Raw genomic sequence first — 24644 nt, forward strand, 5'->3', positions numbered from 1 at the left:
GGTTTCTGGTTTATGTTTTATTTAAATTAGTTTGTCTGATCCTATATTCTCAGGAGACCAGGAGAGAAGTTTGGGTGCATCTCAGCTTTCTGAGAGGGGTTTGCATGGGTTAAGACAGATAGAGTGAGAGACCTCCAGCTTCCCAGACTATCCCTGTAGTACTGTACCTTTATATCTGTGTTGACTTCTCTCTTTGATGTTTACAGTGGTATTGCATTTCATTTACAACTTCCTGCTCCTCATACACTTTATTTGGACCTCAAGGCAAGAGGTCATCTTGGATCAATCTTCTGGGAACAAAGGGGCAAGCATAGCTTTGCTTCTTTGTTTCTCCAGCTAGAATGTACTTCCTTACAATAAGCTTTCTTATTTAAACCATGTCTCAGTCTGAATGCCTTTCAACTAAAGGTGTGCTCCAAGCAAGAATTCATTTAACTAAAGTTAACTTTCTCTGCTGCATATAAACACTAACATTTCCTACATTGTAGAGTTCTGGCAACTATCAACTTTGTCTGTAGAATCAATTTCCATAATGCTCCCTACATAGCAGGGCTTGCTAACCCCTATCTCAGGGACCTGAGCTGGCCTCCATGCATTTTTTTCTCCCCTCTCCCAAGACCCTACCAGTTAAAAAAATAGAGTGCTGGGGTGAACAATGAAGTTTAAACAATTTGATTATGCATCAGGGTGGTTATTTGATAAGCAGAAAAGAGGCAAAACTTCTCATTGACTAATCAATATGGATCAACTGAAAAGGGGAGCTTTGTGGCTCTTTGTGTGTTTCCCTTGTCTTGCACACGTTTGTCCTGTGTAGTGCGTGAATGTGTGTACAAGAGTGTGGAGTGAACACACTCACTTACTGGCATGCGTTCTGTGGAGGATTGGTTAAACATGGAAGTGGCCATCAGGGCAAAATGGTTAGCCATTCCTAGTATATAGGATGGCTCTTAAAAACTATATTGGCACACAATGCAACTGCCAACTCCTAATATGAACAAGAAGACCAGAACATAGCTGCAACACAAACTGACTGCATGTTAGCTTCAGATGCTTTGAAATCTGTTAATGGCCAAGGGCAGATGGCCATTAAGATCTACTGAAGAGGGCCTGATTGTGATCCTATCTAGGCAGGAAATAAGTATAGAAGAGTGACTTTCCTGTTGTGGCTGTGACCTCTGGAGCCAGCTGCCCAGCAGAACCTTCACATATTTAAGAAGAAGATGAAAGGATTGATTTTAAATATGCTTTTAATGTGAAATACCGGGGGGGGGGGGGAGGAATTTATGTTAGCTAGTTTTTTTAGTATATTTATGAAGTTACATAGTGTTTTAATTAATGCCTGTGATTTTTGCCCCTGGTTTTTTAATCTTGATTGAAGTTACAGGCACAGAGCAAGTTTTCAGAATATAAGTAATTACTTGGAATTGTTAGGTGAGATATAGAACATTTTAAACAAACAAACAAGCAAACAAATAATAGGGCTGTGCTGAATTTTCTTGGAGTGTGTATACACACACACACACACACACACACACACATATATACACAAACACACTCATTATATATATATAATGAAAGGTGCCGTTTCGGGGACATGAAGCTTTTTGTGAAAGTTCAACACATCTGGGGGGGGGGGGGGAGAGAGAAGATACCTTTTGCTGTAAACATGTGATCCAATCCCTTTTCTTGGCAAAGCACTTTCCAAAAGAAGATAAAAGACCATCCAAAAACTTGTGGTATGGTTACCTTCTTATAAAGTGGCTCTTTTAAGGCAATCAAATAATTTACATACTCTGAACAAGATTCTGGCAATCTTTTTGGGGGAGCAAATATGAATTATTTCATATGTGCTCCCCCCAAAAAAGATTGCCCTGGTAAAGAGGCACTCATGCTTGGGATTGGGGTAGTTTGTGCTATTGTAAATATCTGTAATACTGGTCCCTGAAAGGTACTCATCTGTGTTGAGCATTGTTCTAAGCCCCAGTTGTTCAGTGTTGGATTTTTATAGTACTTTCTGAACCTATCCCTGATGCAATATTCAGTTCCACATATATTCTTTCTGTGTTCACTGTTCCAACATACAAATAGAAAAGTCTGCATCTTCAGAGCATTCTAAATGTAGACTGTAGCGATTTTTGGTGGCAGAGTCTGCCCTCTCATAACTTCCCAGTTGGTTCTTATTTGCTGCAGCAGTGGCATTGTAAAGAATAGCTTTATTTTCCCATTTCAGGCCAGTATACATTATGTGACAGTGTGTGCGCATCTAATGCACCTTTTGCAATTATCACATGTTCCTTCCCTGACTATTCATTCTTATAAATGTGGTTGTATGTGCTGAAATCAAGCTGCATACATGTGAAATGCAGTCATTGAAAACAAACAATACATTTCCTGCAGTTTTGCCTTGATTTAATCACATGGATGTACATTTATAAGACCAAGAGAAAAATTACAGGCAGGTGCTTTCCTATGATGATATTATCTTGTTTTAAAAATGTACAAATGATCCAATTTCTCATTCAGAGTCAAGTCTGATTCTAAAAGCTAAAAAAGGGCTTCAAAGGTATATCAGCTATTGCAATAATTTCATGTAAGGCAATCATAAGCCAAAACCCAGTGTGCTGTAATGGATAGAGAGTTACACTAGGGCTGTGGATGCTGGTCTTCAAAGTTCCACTCGGCCTTGAAGCTCACTGGTTAACTTTTGGCAAGTCACTGTATCTCAGTCTGACCTACCTAACATAAATTATGGGATATAAATATAATAAATAATAAGTAAATAGTTGTGTTTCTTTCTGCAGGTGACTCCTGTGGCGCTCAGCAGAATGGAGAAGCAGAGACGACGGGAAGAGGAGGAGGAACGTCAAATCCTTCTGGCAGTTCAGAAGAAGGAGCAAGAACAAATGTTGAAGGAGGAAAGGAAACGAGAAATGGAGGAGAAAGTCAAGGCAGTGGAAGGTAGGCGGATCAGCTTTATGGAAGGTTTTTTAGTTGCTCTTGGTCTACAGTTTATTTTTATATGCATGATACTCAATTCACAAGCATTGTACACCAGCATGTCACTCTGTTTAGTTGTTTAATGGCAATGATTGCTTGTCTTAGTCTGACAGAAGTAATATAGTCATCATGGCTGGTAGCTTCATTGATATCCTTATTCTGCTTGAATTTGTCTAATTTCTGCATTTTGTGGCAGTGAATTTCATGCAGTGCATAAAGAAGTACGTTTTTGTATTTCGCGAATCCCTAACCATTTAGTTTCATTGAATGACTCCAGTTCTAATATTAGAGAGAGCAAAACATCTTTCTACCTACTTCCTCTGCACCACACATAATTTTATACACCTCTATCATATCCTCACTTTCTCACCTTTTCTAAACTAAAAAGGTCCAAACATTGTAACCTTTCCTCAAAGAGGAGTTGCTCCAACCCCATGATAATTCCACTGGTGACACACAGGAGTGTGAATGACCTCCTGAAACCCTGGGCATTGTGCAAGAAAACTTCTCAAGAATGTAACAGTTTTTCTTCCCTATCTGCAGAACGAGCCAAGAGAAGGAAGCTCCGAGAAGAGCGGGCATGGCTGCTTGCCCAGGGAAAGGAACTTCCCCCAGAGCTTTCTCACTTGGATCCCAGTTCACCTGCTAGGGAGGAGAGGAAGACCAAGGACCTGTAAGTAAATTGCAGTGAGTGGCCTATAAATATAGAAAAACAATCACACCCAAAACAATTGATTGTCACTGTTAATGTTGATGGCCGGAGAAAAGGCTATGGAGGAATTATACTCTGTGGCATTAAAAAGAGTGTGAATGCAGGCCTTGGAAAGCATTGCAATTGCTGGAATTGAACGTTCAGTGATAAGGATAACATACCAGAGACAGAGTTGGGGAGGAAATGAGGCTAGAGAAACTTTGCATTAATTTTGCATTTCCTCTTTGCAGTTTTGAATTGGATGATGAGTTCACTGCCATGTACAAAGGTCAGTCTCCACTCCAGACACTAGCTTTGCAGGTTGGTTGGTTTTTAAAGTATTGGCATCCATTTGTATGTGTAACAGTTTATCATCTTTTTGCTGCTGACAGTTCTCGATGTAGTGAAGGCTCACAAGGACTCCTGGCCATTCCTGGAGCCAGTTGATGAATCCTATGCCCCAAATTACTACCAAATTGTTAAGGTAAGCAGTATGAAACCCCTTTTTGCATTCTGAACATTGTGTTATAGTTGATGCAATGGAATCTGCATAATTTAGCAGGCAGAATAAGAATACATCTTTTTAAAGGATGATTGTAGCTTTCAAGGTCTGTAAGCCTGACGCAAACTGGGGTATTTTTCAGGCTCCCATGGATATATCTAGCATGGAGAAGAAGCTAAATGGAGGCCAATACTACACCAAGGAGGAATTTGTGGGTGACATGAAGACCATGTTCAGGAACTGCCTTAAATACAATGGTGAAAATAGTGGTAAGAATTTGGAACCTGAGTTCCATTTATTGTGTACATGGAAAACAGCCCAAGTCTTTTCTAGCCTCCCATAGCTGGATTGGACAGGAAATGGATGAAGAGTTTAAGCCCGTAATTCTTAATTCACTACAAACATTTGAAAAATTAAATAAATGTGCCTTGTGACTATATTCATTCACATTAAAGGCTTCTGGAGTAAACCCTGAGTAAAAATATGTACAAATTGGTTTGTGGGACATCTTCAGGAGAAGAAAAGACTAAGGAGTAAACCCGACACAATTCCAGTTCCTAAGACTGTTGGATGGCATCTTGTATGTCTCCTTCCAGCAACTCCTGCAGCCAAGCTGGTGCCTAAAGTATTGCTCTTCTTTCCTTTGGACCACATCAGCAGGGCTGAGAGTGGGGTATTGTTGTCTGGGTAGCCCAGGACCTCCATACATACTGCCCAGGCTTGCTCACCGGAGAAGAGGTGCATTCCATTGTCTCTCAAGATGGATGGATGCCAACAACAGTGTAATTGGCAGAGTCTATCCTGCTTGCAGGAATCAGATTATTATTATTTAATTCAACTATGCAGCATGGACTAGAGTGGCAGAAAGTTAATAAGCTGGTATAAGCTGGGGAACATGCTAGTTATATAGTTAGTGTTAGTTATAGGGAAAGGATTGGGAACTGTGCTGTCAGCTGAATTTATATCAGCTGGCATTAGGAAAAACTGCTCTTTTTATGATCTTCTTTCAGACCACAGTCTTTATGTCCTCATGCTATTCTGTGCTACTGTTAGACCAGAGGCATCATCTTTCAAAAAGTTGTGGCTCTCAGAATCCTAACCTTGTTAAAGAGGCTGGATTCCCCACATACACAAAATGCAACAGTACACAAAGAGAAATGTGCTTAACTGTTGACATAATCTGTAGGATTGCCATGTGCATATAGTTGAAGCATAGTTCCTTCATGTGCAGAGTTCCAGTTGTGTGGCTAGCATTTCTGTATTAAGCTCTGTGTAGCAGCTGCACACTAAAAAAGAGAGAAAAAGATGAGTGTGGTCTTCTGAATTTGCGTGACCTTACGTTATCCGGCAACATTATGAATCATTTACTAAAATATTGTGGATGGGATTCACTCAAAGAGCCCTGTCAGTGGAAGCCCTTCACAAAGACTTCTGCTTGTTTTATGGGGTTTCCCCTCACACTGCCCCCTGCCCCCCAATTGACTTAGGAGAACACCAGAACAGCACATGGAAGGACAAATCATTCCTTCTGGCAAGCTGACAGACATGGGGCACTGCTGAATTCCATTCTTTTATTTGGGTCTACCAGTTAAAGTGGAGTCGTCCCATTACAGTGGTACCTCGGGTTACAAACACCTCGGGTTACAAACACTTTGGGTTACAGACTCCGCTAACCCGGAAGTCGTACCTCGGGTTAAGAACTTTACCTCAGGAGGAGAACAGAAATTGTGAGTCGGCAGCGGGAGGCCCCATTAGCTAAAGTGGTACCTCAGGTTAAGAACGGCTTCAGGTTAAAAACGAACCTCCGGAATGAATTAAGTTTGTAACCAGAGGTACCACTGTATGTGCTTAATAAACACACCACAGAGGCATCTGTCTGTATTACAGTTTGCATTATATTGATAATTTAAAATAAGGAATGTTACTGAAGGGATGCATTGAAAGCTTCCAGTTTTCCAGCTCTGGTTGTATTTTATTTCCTTTTTAAAAACATAGTAAAAGCAGAGAGAGAGAATAACCTACATTCCAAAGGCAGTTCTCAGCAGCGGAAAAATGTAACTACCCATAAAACTCACTTTCTTTGATTTGCTTCTTTCAACACAGAATACACTAAAATGGCTTATAACTTAGAAAGATGCTTCCACCGGGCAATGATGAAGCACTTCCCTGGAGAAGATGGGGACACAGATGATGAGTTCTGGATCAGAGAAGATGGGAAGCGAGAGAAAAGAAGCCGTCGGACTATACGTTCCAGCACAGGGAATGTTTGGACTCGATCCAGAGACTCTGAAGGACCTGGCAAGAGACAACAGCATGTGCAAAATGGAGGAAAACTTCCACCTCACAAGGCGAAACATAGAGTGCCTACTTCTTCCTCTTCTTCCTTCTTCTCTGCCGAGGGCCCAAGTAGTAGTTCTATTCATCCCTCTGGAGAAGTGGCCTCTTCCAATGGCCGAGGTTTCCTGAGCTCACATAGCTATGGTGGAATGCCCAACCGTGTATCCCATCCAGGGCAGATGGTGAGTCCCACTCCAGTGGACCAACTGGAAAAAATATTATTTGGCGGGAGTTACAAAAGGAACACCAGCAAATGGGAGGAAGTAGCATTAAGTATCCAAGCTAATACACACCTCTTTTCCTTTTTATAACAGACTTCATGTTTTCTTTCCTTCCCCTATTCCTTCCTTCTTGGTGCAGTTTACACTGGACTTGAACGAACCCAGATTGGGGTGGTGGGGTGGTGCTAGACCTTGTCTGGAAGATAAAAGGTGTGGAAGGATTGTTTTCCATGTAACCACTTTTTTAAAAAATTAACTACAAAGAAATACAGTCTGAATTTCTACTAATAGAATCAGAATTTGAAAAAGAAAGAAAAAATCTAGTGCAGCCATCTTCCCTCTTAGTCTCACTTCACAGGCATTATTATGCTCACTATCAGAGAGGTGGTATATTCAAAAGTTTGGCAATGGAGCATTTTGCTCTGGATGGTTCCGCAAACAAGGGAGAGTGCACACTTCCCAGCCTCTCCCTAATGATTTTCCTGGGTCAAAGGTTAATATGATGGGGGAGGAATTTCCTACCAAACCTCAAATGTGGCAATCAATCACACCCTCAGCAAAAGCGACCAAGTGTTCCCAGGAATAAATAACCTTAAGGTTGGATTCATAAAATTGCTTGGCCCTGACTCAACCACAGTAGGATTTGTTTCTTTCAAAACTGTTCCAGAGAGACAATTCCAGAGTTTTATAGCTGTGCTAGTTAAATTTCACATTTGCATTTGACTTCCCAGGTTTGCAGCAAAGCTGCTGCAGACTGCATCTGCTGTACATGCTTAGTAGGGGGAAGCTGGGTTATTGCCATTTTAAATCGTGGGAGGGAAAGGGGTAGGAAGTGGTGAAAATACTGTTCTTATTAGAATTGCCAGCATTTGTGAATTTGATTGTTGGAGTGCTGTGTGCAGCCTGTGTGCTTCTGCTGTGATGCATCTGTGGAGAATCAGAGGCAGTGACATGATTTATCTATCAGATTTACCTCCCAGGAGAACAAACAAGAGGCTAGGCAGGAAGTAGAAAAGGATGCTCTTCCTCTCACAGGCATATTTGGTTCTCCTAACTGGTGAATTTATCAGCTTCATTAGTGCATTGATATTCAGTGGATGGGTCTTGACTAAGAATGAGCATTTTACTAGTAAAAGAAGAAGAAGAAGATTTGATTAATGGAGTGGTCAAATAATTTGCAAAACATTTAAGGGCATTAATGTTATGGTAACAACAAAGAAGATATTAATAAACAGATTGGTACAGTGGTACCCCACAAGACGAACACCTCGCGAGACGAAAAACTCGCAAAACGAAAGGTTTTTTCGTTTTCGAGTTGCCTCGCAAGACGAATTTCCCTATGGGCTTGCTTCGCAAAACGAAGATTGCCCCGGGGACAGCGGGTCTTCTCTTTTGAAGCAAGGGGCTGCGGGGAGATCGCTTCTCCCGGTGCTCCGAAGCGGGGTGGGGGGGGCGGGAACACCTGCCCCAGCCGCCGGGCTTCGTAGCGCTGCTGCGAAGCCGGGCGGGGGGCGGGAACACCTGCCCCAGCCACCCCGCTTCGGAACGCTGCTCCGAAGCGGGGTGGGGGGGCGGGAACACCTGCCCGAGACGCCGGGCTTTTTAGTGCTGCTGCGAAGCCGGGCGGGGGGCGGGAACACCTGCCCCAGCCACCCCGCTTCGGAACGCTACTCCAAAGCGGGGTGGGGGGGGCGGGAACACTTGCCCCAGCCACCGGGCTTCGTAGCGCTGCTGCGAAGCCGGGCGGGGGGGGGGCGGGAACACCTGCCCCAGCCACCCCGCTTCGGAACGCTGCTCCAAAGCGGGGTGGGGGGGCGGGAACACCTGCCCCAGCCGCCGGGCTTCGTAGCGCTGCTGCGAAGCCGGGCGGGGGGCGGGAACACCTGCCCCAGCCACCCCGCTTCGGAACGCTGCTCCGAAGCGGGGGGGGCGGGAACACTTGCCCCAGCCACCGGGCTTCGTAGCGCTGCTGCGAAGCCGGGCGGGGGGCGGGAACACCTGCCCCAGCCACCCCGCTTCGGAACGCTGCTCCGAAGCGGGGTGGGGGGGCGGGAACACCTGCCCCAGCCGCCGGGCTTCGTAGCGCTGCTGCGAAGCCGGGCGGGGGGCTGGAACACCTGCCCCAGCCACCCCGCTTCGGAACGCTGCTCCGAAGGGGGGGGCGGGAACACTTGCCCCAGCCACCGGGCTTCGTAGCGCTGCTGCGAAGCCGGGCGGGGGGCGGGAACACCTGCCCCAGCCACCCCGCTTCGGAACGCTGCTCCGAAGCGGGGTGGGGGGGCGGGAACACCTGCCCCAGCCGCCGGGCTTCGTAGCGCTGCTGCGAAGCCGGGCGGGGGGCGGGAACACCTGCCCCAGCCACCCTGCTTCGGAACGCTGCTCCGAAGCGGGGTGGGGGGGCGGGAACACCTGCCCCAGCCGCCGGGCTTCGTAGCGCTGCTGCGAAGCCGGGCGGGCGGGGGGCGGGAACACCTTCTGAAGGCGGGCAGGGGGCGAAAGTCTTTGTCCCCCCTGCCTGCCTTCCCAGGGGCTTTTAAATCGCCCCGGACAGCGGAGAAGTCCTCCGCTGTCCCGGGGCGATTTTAAAATGCCGCCCGCCAGCATTTTAAGATCGCCCCGGACAGCGGAGAAGTCCTCCGCTGTCCCAGGGTTTTTTTAAATGCTGGGGGTGGGAAGAAAAGCCCTTGTCCCCCCCCCCCCCCAGCCTTCAGAAGAGGTCCGGGGACAGTCTGTCCCCGGACCTGGTCTGAAGGCGGTTTCCCTAGGAACGCATTAATTGATTTTCAATGCATTCCTATGGGAAACCATGCATCGCAAGACGAAAAAACCGCAAGACGAAGAGACTTGCGGAACGAATTAATTTCGTCTTGCGAGGCACCACTGTACTTACACCAATTATGAAAAACCGATTAGAATGCTGTTGTGAAACAATGACACTAGCTTTGTTAAAAATGTAATTATTTCTTTCATTACCCATCCATCCCCCCATCCCTCAAGGGCAGCATTCTTAATTTTCTCTCTAAAAATCTCACCACTGCAGCTCTGTTGGCTAAGAATGGGTGATTGGTTCAGTGTCACTTCAAAGACATCATAGCTGAGTGAGGTACTGAATCTGGGTCTCCCTGGTGCCATCTTGCAGTTTAAAGTGAAAGGTGGCTCCTCAATCTGAAATGACTGAAGTTTGTGACTGTAGAAATTCCATCTTCTACTAAGTTGCATAGGTGACTTTTGTTTTTCTGTACAGAGACCAGCAGTGCCAGGACCATTTGGCTCTTTGCATGGGTCTGATCCAGCAAAACCATATGGGTCACCACGAGTACCAGAACCACACCCTGGTGAGCCAGGTCAGCAGCATCAGCACTTTGTCATGCAGGTAGGAAACTTAATCTGAAAGGAGCTGCCACCTGCATATTTAAGAACTGCATGCAAGTCTGCAGTAAGGAAACCTTGATTCTGTCTTACAAATTACAAACAATTACTTATTCATGGTCTTATTACTATTGCTATTGGGGCAGGTTGGGGGTACTCTTGGATCTTTTGCTGTCACTTGAGCCTCAGGTGGCCTCACTGATGCAGAGTACCTTCCATCAGCTTCAGCTGGTGGACCATCTGTGCCCATATCTGTGCAGGGATAACCTAACATCTATTATTTCTATGCTCTGGTAACCTCTAGGTTAGATAACTGCAATGTGCTATACATAGGGCTGCCTCCGAAGATGGTTCAGAAACTTTGATTGGTGCAGAATTCAGCAGCCAGGCCCAACTGTGCTGGCTGTCAGTTAGTTTCTGGGCCCAATTCAAAGTGTTGGTTTTGTCCTATAATGCCTTAAATGGCTCAGGACTGCAATACCTCAAGGATCGCCTCTCTCCAGATGAACTTACCCAGATCCTATGATAATCATCGGAGGCTCTTCTTCATGTGCCTCCTCCATGAGATGTTCAGAGGGTGGTAACATGAAAACAGACTTCTCTGTGGAGGCTCCTCATTTGTGAAATTCTCTCCCCAGGAAGGCTCAGCTTGCAGCTTCATTATACACCTTTAGGTGCCAGGAGAACGTAATCAATCTGATACCTTTTTAAATGTGTTGTGGGAGGGGGTGAGGGTGTTCTTGTTTTTATTATGTTTTTTTAAAAATTTTGTATTGTTATGTTGTGAACTGCCCTGAGATCTACGGATGGAGGGGTAGTATAATAATAATGATAATAATAATAATAATAATGATGATGATGATGATGATGATGATGATGATGATGATAATAATTAATAATAATAATGTTCTAGATTCTTGGTTAAAGTGTAGTCTTGATTCTTGCTGTTATATATCCATTACTAATGACTTTGATTTTCCTATGTCCACATTGAACCTGTCTCATTTCCCTATGTTTCCTTCCGCAGCCTACAGTTGGATTGAATGATCCCAGAGGACATCGGCTTCCTGCTCCAGAGAAGCAGGTATGTGCAGGACCAATGCACGTCTCCACAATAGGACCACAGCCTGGATCCCTTCAACTTGGCCGGATGACAGGTCCTCCCTCAGATGCCAGTATGTATTCCCCTGCACAATTTCAGCAAGGATTCCCTTCTCCAAGGCACAATGGACCCCCTACAAGACAAACAGAGACCTCAGAGGTTCCCCCTGGACATGTCTACAGGCCCTATAAGTACCTAAACCGTGCACATCCTGCTGTGTGGAATGGAAGCCATGATACAGTAAACCAGATGACCTTGGGAGTAGACAAGCGACCCTCAATGGGTCCGCCTCGTGCGTTGAGCCACATGATGGACCCTCAGGTACTGAGACCACCTTTGCCACCTAATCAGTGGACTGAGCAATCCAATTTCCTACCTCATGGAGCTCCACCCTCAGGATATATCCGACAACCAGGAAAAGGCCCTGGTCAGAGAATGCAGCAGCAGCTACCAGCCTCATTATTTGGGCCTCCCACACAAATGCCAAGAGGAACCCAAGGTGGGGATTCCATGATGGACAGTCCAGAGATGATTGCCATGCAACAGCTGTCCTCCCGGGTATGCCCACCTGGTGTGCCTTACCATCCCCGTCAGCCTCCTCCCCCCCACTTGCCTGGACCATTTCCACAACTGGCCCATGTAGCATCTATGAACATTCAACCTCCAAAAACAGTTTTAGGGAATGGGAACTCTCAGGACACCAGCCAGACAGTTGATTCAGAGAACAACCAAGGTAATTGCATGTTCTTGATCTGCTAAGGCAAAATATGGTGGCTTCATCAGTTGAGCAACTGATTTATGTCCATTTGCCCCAAGCATCTGTAAAGAGTTAGGGACTGCTGTTGTCATTGGTGAATGGGGTTGGGGGGGGGCTGTCTGTTTGATGCTTTACTATGGCATGTCCACACATAGGTGGCCATGGGAGAAAGTAAGGTGACTAGTAGATTTTATTGAACACCATTTAGAGCAGCAGAGTAAGAATTTGTTTTGATACAAGTATACTGTAAGTTTTTCCCATTCAAGCCCTTTGAAATTAACAGGAGCTGCATACCTGCATCATGGTTAGCATGTCTCCACATCCCATGTTTATGTGATGTTTGTAGAATGTTAACAGTCTTCTTTTAGCACCATTTTAATTGTGAAGCAAATCTGGGGGGGCGGGACGACTTCTTTTACATTTCTTCACTGTTCCTGCTCTACGTAAAATTGTGAAGTTAAGAGGTGGTAGAGTTTCACTCAGGCCTTGTTTAAATGTGATGTTAACTGGGTTCAGAAATTGGGAGCAGGCTGCAGGATCACACACTCCCTTCTGACACACATGCTCAATCACACTAAATTGTCCCACTCCCCTTTAACATGGCTCAGTATTGCATGTTATTGTTGCTAAGCCTGATAAAAATAACTATAGGGATGCTCTAAACTCCCATTCATAAAAACCAAGTTAATATTATGTCTATACTGGACCTTGGAGTTCACTGTAATTTTTCTGGATGTTGTCAGTTCATGTGATGAAAAAGATTTAACTTCTCTTTGCTTCATTTTGCACAGTGAACCCTCCACCAGGAGTGGAAGAGAAAGCCCAGTGTATTGGCCTTCCAGAGGGCACATACCCCAAGCTGCTACCTCATTCCAAGCTTCCCTTGCAAATGGATTGCTCCAGGCAGACCCAGGAAGGGGAGGGTGTTGATTCTGGAACTAAAAATGATCCAAAAGCAACACAGAGCAAGAGCACATGGCCAGCGGAGAGTAACTATACAAGTTCAGCAGCCCAAGGATGTGCGCAGGACATTGTAACAGCGACAGAAAGGGGGCCTGTGCCTGAAAATGGTGCTATAGGTGATGGACCATCCACTGGCACTGAAGGGAAAACAGTGGCTGCTAATATAATGGAGAAGTCGCGTTGCACTGGGGGGAAAAACGTGCTGGAAGCAACTGTGCCTTGCGTGGGACAGAGCACCAATACTCCTGCTACCATGGATAGCAGTCCGGCAGGAGGCACCTCTGGCCAGTTTGCCCCTCTCTATATGCCCAATTTGGAGTATCCAAATTCAGCAGCACGCTATCACATCAATCCAGGACTGCAGGGATTTAATCCTATGATGGGAGGGAAACCGCACCCAGTATCCCATTCTCAACATTTTTCTGCCCGAGGCTTTCAGCCTAGTAACAGTCCCCATGGGGTTTTCCCTCGTTACCGTTCCCACCAGGGCATGCCATACCCTTACCAGCCTCAACCTCCTCCTTCCTATCACCACTACCAGCAGCCTCCTTACTATCCTTGTCCACAGGGCTATTCAGACTGGCAGAGGCCTTTCCCTCCCCAGTCCAGTCCCACTGGTCATCCACCTGGTCCATCACCTCTGGCCAGGCCTCCTTTCTCAGACAGAGCGACCATGGGCAGCGGCATGCAGGGCTGTGAAGTGCTTACCACTTCTTTGGCTTCCCCAAACCGAATGGACATGGCAAGCACCAAAGAGGTTCCCAGCAGTGGGCAAGAGCTGCCACCCGAGGCTGAGAAAACGGATGAATCCCAAGAGAGGCCTGAGAGTCCCAAAGAGTTTCTTGATTTGGACAACCACAATGCAGCCACCAAGAGACAGAGATCAGTTGCAGCAGGAGAATACCTGTATAGTTCACCACCACCACCACCCATGAGTTCTTCTGGGCTTGGGTTTGGTCCCTCTGCTTTCCCACCGCACAGTGTCATGCTGCAGACAGGGTCACCTTATGCACCACGACATCCCACCGGTCACTTCCAGTCCAGAGCTTATGGGTCACCTGTGAATGCTCACTTGGCACATCTTCCAGCCACCAATCAAGCCAATGGTCTTGCTCACGAGGGACCTCTGTACCGCTGCCAGGAAGAGAATGTGGGGCACTTTCAGGCCTTAATGATGGAACAGACAGGACGTGGAGGTGGCATGGGGGGACTGTCTCCAGATATGTATAGAACAGCAGGGTAAGACTGTTCTTCATGGGACAATGAGGTGGGGGAAGAATGCCAGGGGGTGGGGAAGAGTGCTGAATGATAGTTGCTGTCATAAAGGTGAGATTCTAAAGAGCAGCAATGAACAGTACACATCACTACCATGTGTGATAGAGCTTCACAAGTCACCTTGCAATGAGAGATGGGATTGATCTGATAGTTTTGATTCTGTTCATACCTGTAATGCCCTCACAGGCCCTTATCCGTGGTTTTGGTATCCTTATATAGATCTTCCAGCACATTAACATTACATGGAGCAACATTTACAGTTCTTGTCCCCACAATCTTGGCTCATATTTTAAGTTTTTACTCTTACTGACAACCTGAAATTATTTAGAAGTGACTGCTGCAATCTCACACAGAATTTCCTGTCTTATGGAAATTCCAGTTCCTTATATTTTTGTTCACTTGTTAACAGGAGCTGGCAGTGCATACACACCATGGGTAGAAGAGGGGAGAACTGACTTTCTGATTGATTGATTGATTGATTGATTGATTGACTAGCTGACCCTTCATCTCAGTGGATCCTAGGGCAGTGTTTTTCCTGAATTATACTACTAAACCATGAATTTATTTTCATTTGTTGAAGTTATCAATAAGGTTTCTTGTATTTTTTTTAGGGAGAAAGCTATTCATCTACTTCATATTGATTGAGATAACAATTCAGTAGTAAAGGTTGAAGGTTGCTTACAATACTAACATCACTTCTTTTTGTAAACCATCCAAGCTTATTCTCTTTTGTGCAGGAAAATTTAGATTAATTCATTGTTCTCTCTTTTTTATAGTGAAGGAGAGTTAAGGGATGTACATCTAATTTATGTTCCGCAACCAGATAAAATCAGATACAGAGAACTTGGGATATGATGTAGATCTAACCGTGTATGTCACAGGGGTCAGCAAACTTTTTCAGCAGGGGGCCGGTCCACTGTCCCTCAGACCTTGTAGGGGGCCGGACTTTAATTTTTGGGGGAAATGAATGAATTCCTATGCCCCACAAATAACCCAGAGATGCATTTTAAATAAAAGCACACATTCTACTCATGTAAAAACACGCTGATTCCCGGACCGTCCGTGGGCCGGATTTAGAAGGTGATTGGGCCGGATCCGGCCCCCAGGCCTTAGTATACCTACCAATGGTGAATCTCCACCAAATGAATTTCCCATTGTAGGAACATACGTCTTTGCATAAACTATGTGTTTATGCCATTGCTAAGGTTGCCATTTCCATTGTGTATGATTCCAGAATGCACATGCACCAGCCACAATCCCCGTTCTTAAAGGTGCCTACCACAACACCAGCCCGGGAAGACCCTCCAGCACAAAAAACACCGGCATTGCCTCTGGATCAAGTAAGTACAAATAAAGGACAGATTATAGAGAATGATGTTTGTGTTGCACCATGATGCATGAAATATGTGAGTATTAGTAGCTTTTGTGGGAAGGGAGAAAGCAGAACCAATGGTAGGCCATACTTTTTATTATAATTTGGTGAGTGATATTTATTCTTGGGATTGCTTTAATATTGTGCACGCTTTTGCTTAGGCTTAGATTTTTTTGATGGTAAGCAAGAAATCATACTAAGCCAACTGCTAGCAGCAAAAACAAACAATGCTGCATTCATATTGCATTTTGGATTGGACCAAAGCCCTTCTCAGTGTTACATACAACAACCTTATTATGTCAGGCATGCATTACAATCTTCTTATTGCAGTTGGTAGAAAACTGCAACTGGGAGAGCATAACCTTTCTAACTGCAGCAAAATTTGAACTGGGGATTTCTTCACTCCTTTTGGGCCAATACACCAAGTTCTTACTCTTAATTCATTAGACATGGCTGTTTATTAAGTCCTTCTAAAAATGAAAAATGATTTCTGTCCTAGGTTGATGAAATAACTGGGGTGTATTTCTCAGTCTTTGCTTTCAAAGGGTGTAAAATCAGTTTCTTGTTAGGCTGCTCTGATATTGTGCCACCTGGTGGCCAGAATAATGATACATTACATGTGCATGTGTGTTTGTTTTTAAAAATAGCTGTGGGGAGGAGGAGATGGTCAGAGTAGCAGTCACAGTTCCCCTTTGGAGGAAAAGCAGCTTTTAGGGGGGGGGTGGTATTTGGCACGATTGGGATTGAGTGAGTGAAGGGGCAGGGAGAGTTAAGCCACTCTTCCCACACACCATCTGCCTGCCCCCCCCCCATGTTGCCTACCTTGAATGGATCACCTACACTTGATACCATTGTTGAAAGACTTGTACTGGATTCTCCTCTGCTACCAGGCCAAGGTAAAGGTTCTTGTATTAGTGCGCAAAACATGAATGTTTTTGGTCTAAGATACCTTAAGAAACACCTTTCTCTGTACATCCCAATCGCTAGTGGTCCCCCATGGACCAGAAGCAAGACTCACAACAAGAAGTTGCACCTTCGATATTGTTGGCCAAACTCTATGGAACTTTTTCCCAATTAGAAGTCTGACAGGCACCTCCCTGCTGAGTTTCAGGTGTTGTTAAAACCATCTTACTTCAGGAGGACTTTGCCTCATGAATGATTCTCTGGTATTTTAATTTTTTTCTCATGTTCTTGTTTAAATAATTGATATTTTAAATTTCTGAGGTTTTAATTTTGTGATGTTTATGTTTTAAATTTTAAATTTTGTATTTTTTATTGTTATATACCTATTTGAGACCTAGATGGTGAAAAGCATGATATAAAATTTTAAAATAATAAATAAACTGCACAGTCCTGGAGAAGATCATCCCCCTCACCCCCCAAGAAAATCTTTGTCCCTCCTCCAAGAAGTAAAAATTGTTTGTTGCTATCCTGATTTTCCCCCTCCCTTTGCAGCTACTATTTAAAACCAAAATTGTGGTTTTTACACATTTAATATAGTGTTGAAGCTCGAAGAGGAGGTTAAGGGGTGATATGATAGCCATGTTCAAATATATAAAAGGATGTCACATAGAGGAGGGAGAAAGGTTGTTTTCTGCTGCTCCAGAGAAACGGACACGGAGCAATGGATCCAAACTACAAGAAAGAAGATTCCACCTAAACATTAGGAAGAACTTCCTGACAGTAAGAGCTGTTTGACAGTGGAATTTGCTGCCAAGGAGTGTGGTGGAGTCTCCTTCTTTGGAGGTCTTTAAGCAGAGGCTTGACAACCATATGTCAGGAGTGCTCTGATGGTGTTTCCTGCTTGGCAGGGGGTTGGACTCGATGGCCCTTGTGGTCTATTCCAACTCTATGATTCTATGATTCTATGATCTTTATTAGCTTGATCTTTATTATTTATTTAGAAAACTACTTCTGAAACAAATAATCATCACTTTTTTGTTTGTCCCTTTTCAGAGTTAGTCTAAGGCTGGAAGGATTTGATGGAGACGAGAGCCACATATGAGTGGATGAGGGCAAAGGGAAATATACTTTCTACACTCATCTTCTTTCCCAGAAGCATCTCTTTCCAAGGTCTGGTGGAATAGAGCACCTCATAGGACTGTCGCAATGACACAGAGGGAGCAACTTGATCTAATGATATATTTCTCACCAGAGACTTAGGTTTCATTAAGAGTTTAAAGGGGCTCTGTTTGAGGAGCTTGAAATTTCATGAACTGCTGAAACTCAGGTATATTTTTCAGGGTGAAAGACAGGAGGCTATGGAAAGTACTTGTATTAATATGTGTGTTTGGAATGGAATCCAGTTTACATATTTTTTTTTAACCTGTTGCCTTTTAAAAGAAAAAATATTTCTGTTGGTGAATGTATTGTACATTATTAGGGTGGGAGTGGTAGGCCTCAAATGTTGTGGACATAGCACTGGGATGATCATAATATGTTTACAATCATGTCACATTGAAATCCTTCAGGAGTGGGTAGATGCAGGAAATAATTTTTTTTCTGATTTTTTTTTTATCAACACCACCTATTGGTTACCTGGGGCTAAGGCATTGCCTGGCAACTGGCCACAGGTGTTGCTCAGGAGAAATCAGTGTTCCCCAATCTTGCCCTTGAATTGTATGCACTGCTAGTTCCTGCCACTATTGGAACTAGGAAACCAGCAAACTAGAATTTCCAGAAATTTGGAAATCTTGTTTAGAATTGTAGCAGCCTTTTCGCAAACATTTCTGACTGGGAATAATAGTTACCCTGTCATACACCCAAGCTGAGATTATGGGGATAAGAAAAGAGAATGTTGTTACATGTAATGCCAATGTTTTCAAAGATCTCTTTAAAGACGCTAGAACCGGAGACAAAGGCCTGTGAGAATATTACAGAAGGGTTTCTTATGCAGCATCTGTGATGCTTTCAGTGGCACCTAGAATACAATAATATGGCGTTCTGATTTGTCTTAAGTATGTGGCTCTCGCCAGGCCTGGACACACGTTCAGTCAGAGTGTGAACATTTTCACTAGGCACTACTATATTCTGTTGATGGATGCCATAGGTCTGCCCATTTGTTTACTTGGATTGTGCCTGGAGTGAGCTTCAATGTATATCCTAAGTGCTCACTCCCTCGTCTCACTGTGTGTAGAAGTTAGTGACTGAACAGGAAAAATTCCATGTTTATTTGAGCTCCTCTGTGCCCATGGAAAGCAGAGAAAGGAGCATGTGAGCCAGAAATCTATTCTCATTCTCATGTCTAGTACAAGTAGCAAGTAAAAAAGGACCACGGCCACATCTCCAGTGGCAGTTCCAGCTAACCTAATACAATTAGAGTACACAGCTCATGGACAGTCATTTTCAAAGGAAAAAAACAGACGCTGGCACCTAGGCCCTGAAATAATTTTTCAAACTTATGTTTTTTGTTTCAAACAACACTTCCCCTACTGATTTTCTCCTTCCCACGAATGAATTTATATTAGTTGTGGTTTTTTTAAAATAGAACTCTAGCCCAGAGTCATAGCCTCATTGCAGGCAGTTAGTCTGTTGCCTGATAACTTCATAAACTAGAGAAGAAAAATTCCCATTCCTTGTATAGCAGATGTGGCTGGCTGCTGGCTTTGCAGAAGTTATTCCACTACCTCCCATCAGTCCCAGTCAACATGGCCAACATTCAAGGATGGTGGAAGCTGTAATCCCAACATCTGGTGGGCCACAAGTTAGCATAGTATTCTCCCCTCCCCCCAAAAAATCAGGAATACATTCCAAATCCGTAGTCATTTTAGTCTGTGAAACAAACAAACAAAAGAATAATGTTGTGGCACCTTATAGATTCACTGGTTTGTCGTGAGATATACTTTAGAGAGCAATGAGCACACTTTCATTAGAACTGTGAAGCAGGTTATTGCATGTGAAAGCTTGTGTGTGCAATGAGCTTGTTAGGTTGGGTTTAAATGATCTACATGAGCTTATTAGCACATTGGAGTTATGAGATAGCTTCTAGTATCTACAGTAATGTCCGATGAGGGTAGGACTCTGTTGCTCTCCTGGTTTCCCAACAGAGCAGGTCTCTGGCACTTGCTGAGAGGGGAGGTGTGAGGTGTGGGGAACTTAGTGTGATTTATGGTGGCAGGAGCAGCAGATTGGCTCAGAAGAGTAGCAGAGTCCCACAAACTGCTACTCAGTATCTGTAAACATATGGATGTTAGTGGCTCCTAGGAAGGCATTGTAATAGGATAGTGGTGTTCTTTCTTTTAAAAGTTGATGGGAAGCTTTTGCTATTTCCCAGTTCCTGTTCTGTCGTAATTTTGGCATGAGTGGTTGAATAATAAGTGTGTGAGCCTTTTGGATGGCGAAGATAGATGAGTGGCACAGCTGCAGATGGACTGATAATGGGCTTCAAAGCTTGTGCTTCTTGTAATGAAAGAACTATCTCAAGCAATAACCTCCCCACTTCTACCCATCTGTATCTGTTTAAGATACAGATGGGGTGCCACACATTCTGGCCCCGCAGGACCCCTGCCTTCCATGTGGAAGAAACCTTTTTTAAAGAGGCACATAATGACCCCTGCATACTTCTCTCTGAAGCAGGAAGGGAAGAATAAATCCTTTCCTAAAGCAGACACACTAAAAAGAAAGAGAAAGTGTTAATGGTAAATGTTAATCATGTAAACAATATCTATACGAGTTTTTTTTGGGGAGGGTGAGTTTCCCTCATCAAAATAATTACCTAGGCATTAAAAACCACTATTGACTGGTATTAATTACCAATATTGGTAATTAAATCCTCCTAGTTGGATGAATTGTTTTACTCCTTATAGTGTCTTGTTATCAATTATGGTCTATGATCCTCAAACAGAGGTATTACTGATACTGGGGAATGCTACACTGCTTGGATATATGAAATACTTCTAATTCAAACAAAACAGCAAATATCAGCAGTACATCAATAGTGTGCCTATTGTAAAAAGTAGTTGTGTATTTCAGTTGATGTCTCAGTTCTAGATCTGAAGTTGGTTTGCATTTTCCTGTGTTTGGAGAGTGGAGGCAATGTGTTGGTCGAACTGAAAATAAGGATCTGACAGACATGACAGTTCAGTAGGCTCCCTGGCAGTGCACAGTGCTTTCTTCATTTGGTAGCATTCCAATATAGCCTTTATCAATAAGTTAGCACTATTTGATCACAGAGTTCTCTGGCCATTCCTTTGTGTCATCATATGTCCCAACTTGAAGCAGGAGATGATGTACAGGGCCTAGAAACCAGAAAACATAGTTTGTATCTTTGTATGAGGAGAATATGCAAGATTTGAAGTTTTCTTTCAGCAATACTGGTTTTTTCTCAGTGAAAGGAAGTGTTTATTTCCTATATATTTAAGTGTAACATTATCCTATATGTATGTTGACTGAAAAACAAATATGCCTCTGATTTTATAAGGCCTTTTCTCCATGAGAGAGATGCAGCTGCTCTTCCATTCCCTCCCAGCAGCCAGACACATGCTATCCTGAAGCAATATTTCCTAATCTATTCTATAATAAACTATAAGAAGGTCCCCTCTCCTCCCCCACACCCCAGTAATTCAAGCATTGTGTGGAGCATCTCCTTTAGTGCCCACATTTATCACTGAATTAAATATTTTTTAAAGAATATGTTTTTCTTCACTGCTATATATTAGGGAAACATACCTAAGAAAATAAGGACTGATTCTGGCATACCTTTTCCAATACTTGTGCCTATGTTTACAGTGAGGAGTGCCAGATGTGAGATTTCATAATGTTGAAATAGTCAAGTGCTCTGAAACCAAGTAGGAATACATACATAGAAGCAGACAGCAGCAGACCTAAATTAATCCTGTTATGAATGTGGAAATGAAACAGATAAGATTTTGAAAGAGACTCCAAAGGTTGATTGTGGGAGATGGTGGTGAACAGGACTCCAAAATGCACTTACCAGTGGTGAGCATATTTGTAAGTTGCTGAGTGCAAAATGAGAGGAGAGTGGAGAAGCTTGCCCTTGCATTTCCACTCAGTTTTGGGTGTTGGAGACTTCAGAAATCTAGCCACAAGTCCTTCCATTTTCTCTAGGGGTTACCTTTGCAGCCATTTGAGTTTCAGAGGCACTCTGAACTGCCCAGATTTTTCACAAAGTTAGAATACCGCCACAACATGGCACATCTGAAATATGATCTTGCCCCTCTCCAGATTGGAGAGTCAGAGTGGGTGGCAGACAGCTACAGAATTTGACTAACTACAAATTTTGGGTGCTGTTGATGAATGTTTGGGTTGGAGGAATCGAAAATATAACTTGGCTGACAACAGAGTAACAAAAGAGGTTCTTGCTGATTAGCACGTATCAGAAATTTGCTTTACTATAACGTGAATGTTTCTTTGATAAGGTTCAGGTCTGATGAGCAACAACACAGTAGGGATATTGACTGTTATCGATGGGGAGCTAAATGTAGTTGGCAGGCCCTACTGTTTTTAATTCCTATGTCTTCTGGCAAGAATCTAAAGGATTTCTATGAAATTTTTCAAACTGTGTAATTATTTCTACTAAGTACTTGTTTAGCATTGGCAGTATACCAGGTGCTTATTGCAATATTAACAGCTGCCAAATTGCTGCATACTTTCTGTAGTCAGAGCATTGAAGGCTCCAATGAATCCTGGTGGGGAATTCCTCTTAGCTCTAGGTGATCAGTGCTACCACTAATGTCAGTGATTCTTTGGGTTTAGCCACATTCTGTACTGACCACAAGATGTCACTGTTATACAATGAATTTAATTCCCTCTGCAGCTGACTTCACTGATGTTAAACAGGAGCTTCCAAGTGTCATGGTGCTGAATTCTCCTTTGGATATAAATGCAAGTTATAGTTCATATTTTATGCACCCTGGCATCTACTAATGCTTTGTTCTTCCATAATAGTTCAGTGCACACTACAGCTTGACTATTTAGCAATAAAAGCAGAGCAGTTACTGTGCTTTCTCCAGGTTTCCCCGTTACAAAAGTTAAGTATATCATAGGAGTCCATTGCAGGGAAGTAAAAAAATCCAGAGATCACTGGTGCCTAAAAATTGGGACTAGTGACTGGAACTTGAATTACTGTTGAGGTTAGGAAGTTAGTTTTTCAGTCCGGCTCCTGATTTTACACATACAAAAATCGTATCTTGCTCAATGTTTGAGTACTTTTTTCTACTGCTCAGCTTTTTCGTGCACTACTGCATTTTGTCTAAGTAGAATGAGATATTTTCCCCATGGTTAGGAAGGACAGCAAGAAAGAAGTTTTCTAACTAGAGACACAAAAGAACAGGCTTGGTTGCTAGAGAATATATTTCTTTGTGATCTGAGAATTTCTAACAATACTTTTGGTTTTTAATTTGAAGTGGTTGAGCTTTGACAATTTTTTTGCCAATCTCCATCATTCCTGAAATGTTTTCTGGGTCATTTGGTGGGTGGGATGGGAGGGACTGTATTATTGTAATTAAGATTGTAAAGAATGTAATTTGCCTATTTGGGGGCAAAAGGAGAAGAGAGAACGTTCCTCTGGATGAAGTCTGATGTTTGACTTGCAAGCTGGATCCTGGTCTCTGTCAAACAGCTGGAATATCTTCTGGTCAACAGGACTACGAGCGGTGACTGCAAGTGTCCTCTCACCATCAAGCTGTGAAAATACATTACTGAAAAACTCTGGGAGGAATCTGACATTGTTTGGACTGCACATGGCAGTGTCTGGCTGGATAAATGAATTTCTCAATTAGTTTTGAAAGGGAGCCGGCATGAGTCTTCCACACCATAGCAGACTGAACTTGTTAGTGTGGCAGGAAGCTACTGTCAAGAGGGCCCGTTAATTGGAGAGGTAACACCTGATATAAGACTGACTGACTGACTGACTGTGAATTCCTCCTCGTGTGCTCTTCTATTTTCCCCAACTGGGACTCAGGTACCTCACTTGGCTGCCTTTTCCACTGCTCCTGAAAAAACCCTGATCACTTTCCTTGCCCATGGAGCACAGCATCAGGGATCCTTTCCTCTACTCTTTTGCTGCTGCAAAGAGCTGGGTTTGAACTCTCCTGGTCAATACTGGAAAGGGGAATGCTATTTATTTTTATATTGTGTATATTTCGTCTTGGTCTACTGATTCCCTGAGAGCGACAGTTACCTCAATAGTTAGTTTAATTTTCTGTGTTTGGGTAATTTTTTTAAGGATCCTTTTTTTAAAAAATAAGCTTGATCCTTGGAGATCTGTAGATTTTATTTCCATAAGAATTTGTTATTTTGTATAAAGTATGTTCTTAAAATAGTAGCTGGTCTTGGTCTGTGTGTATTTCTTCACCTCTAATTGCTCATGGAAGCGGCTTCATACTGAGTTAGACCATTCATCCACATATCCCAGTGCTGCTGATATGACTGGCAACAGCTGTCCAAGGTCTCAGACAGGGATTTTTACTTCACCTGCTCCCTAATATTCTTTTACATACAAAGCTGTAATCTCTACCACTGAACTATAGGTCTTCCATCCTGAAGGATTCATATTTGATCAGTGGTGGTAGTTCAGTGATAAAGGCCATGTTGAAACACTCATAGATAGATTACCACTCTCTGTTCTGTGATATTTAGAAGGTCTAGTGATAATAATTATGGAATGGAGTAGAACTACACTTCTGGTCTCCTGTGTAGGATCCTTAATTCAACACAAGAATTTAAGTTAGCAACTACGATTGTTCTCTACATTGGGTCAAAAAAAATCACTATATTGCCACCTGAAGCAAATTTCCTTTACAAATGCTATTGAAAAAGACCGATGAGTCATTAAGCTAGAAGAGACCAAAATGCCAACTCCATGAGTTGCCACTTAGCAGTCATGTTGCAGATGGATCCACATAATCTGTATCATAGTTTGCCACATCCAGAAAGGAACTATGAACAAGGAATGTGCAAAACAAATAGCTCCAGGTGACTAAAGCAACTGGGCCAAGCAGCTTAGCCAACTGAGCCACACGGGGGAATTCAGAACAACAAAATGTAGGATGAGTGTGTATATGTTCTTTTGTCAGATTTGGTGTCCTTCAAGCAAGCG

At 43.5% G+C, this 24644-nt stretch overlaps 1 protein-coding gene across 1 annotated transcript in view; it reads left to right on the forward strand.

Moving 5' to 3' along the window:
• CECR2 (CECR2 histone acetyl-lysine reader) overlaps nucleotides 1-23870 on the forward strand; it is a 119445-nt gene extending 95575 nt beyond the window's left edge. Inside the window, exons 9-19 of the mRNA XM_028747671.2 lie at nucleotides 2802-2958; nucleotides 3541-3670; nucleotides 3940-3977; nucleotides 4081-4172; nucleotides 4333-4459; nucleotides 6294-6709; nucleotides 9993-10121; nucleotides 11145-11952; nucleotides 12768-14178; nucleotides 15449-15554; nucleotides 17543-23870. Coding sequence (XP_028603504.2) covers nucleotides 2802-2958; nucleotides 3541-3670; nucleotides 3940-3977; nucleotides 4081-4172; nucleotides 4333-4459; nucleotides 6294-6709; nucleotides 9993-10121; nucleotides 11145-11952; nucleotides 12768-14178; nucleotides 15449-15554; nucleotides 17543-17548 — 3420 coding nt within the window. The 3' untranslated portion in view covers nucleotides 17549-23870. The remainder of the gene's footprint in view (nucleotides 1-2801; nucleotides 2959-3540; nucleotides 3671-3939; nucleotides 3978-4080; nucleotides 4173-4332; nucleotides 4460-6293; nucleotides 6710-9992; nucleotides 10122-11144; nucleotides 11953-12767; nucleotides 14179-15448; nucleotides 15555-17542) is intronic.
• Nucleotides 23871-24644: the final 774 nt, after the last annotated feature.

This window comes from Podarcis muralis, chromosome 10, assembly GCF_964188315.1.
Source record: "Podarcis muralis chromosome 10, rPodMur119.hap1.1, whole genome shotgun sequence".
Lineage (NCBI taxonomy): Eukaryota > Metazoa > Chordata > Lepidosauria > Squamata > Lacertidae > Podarcis > Podarcis muralis.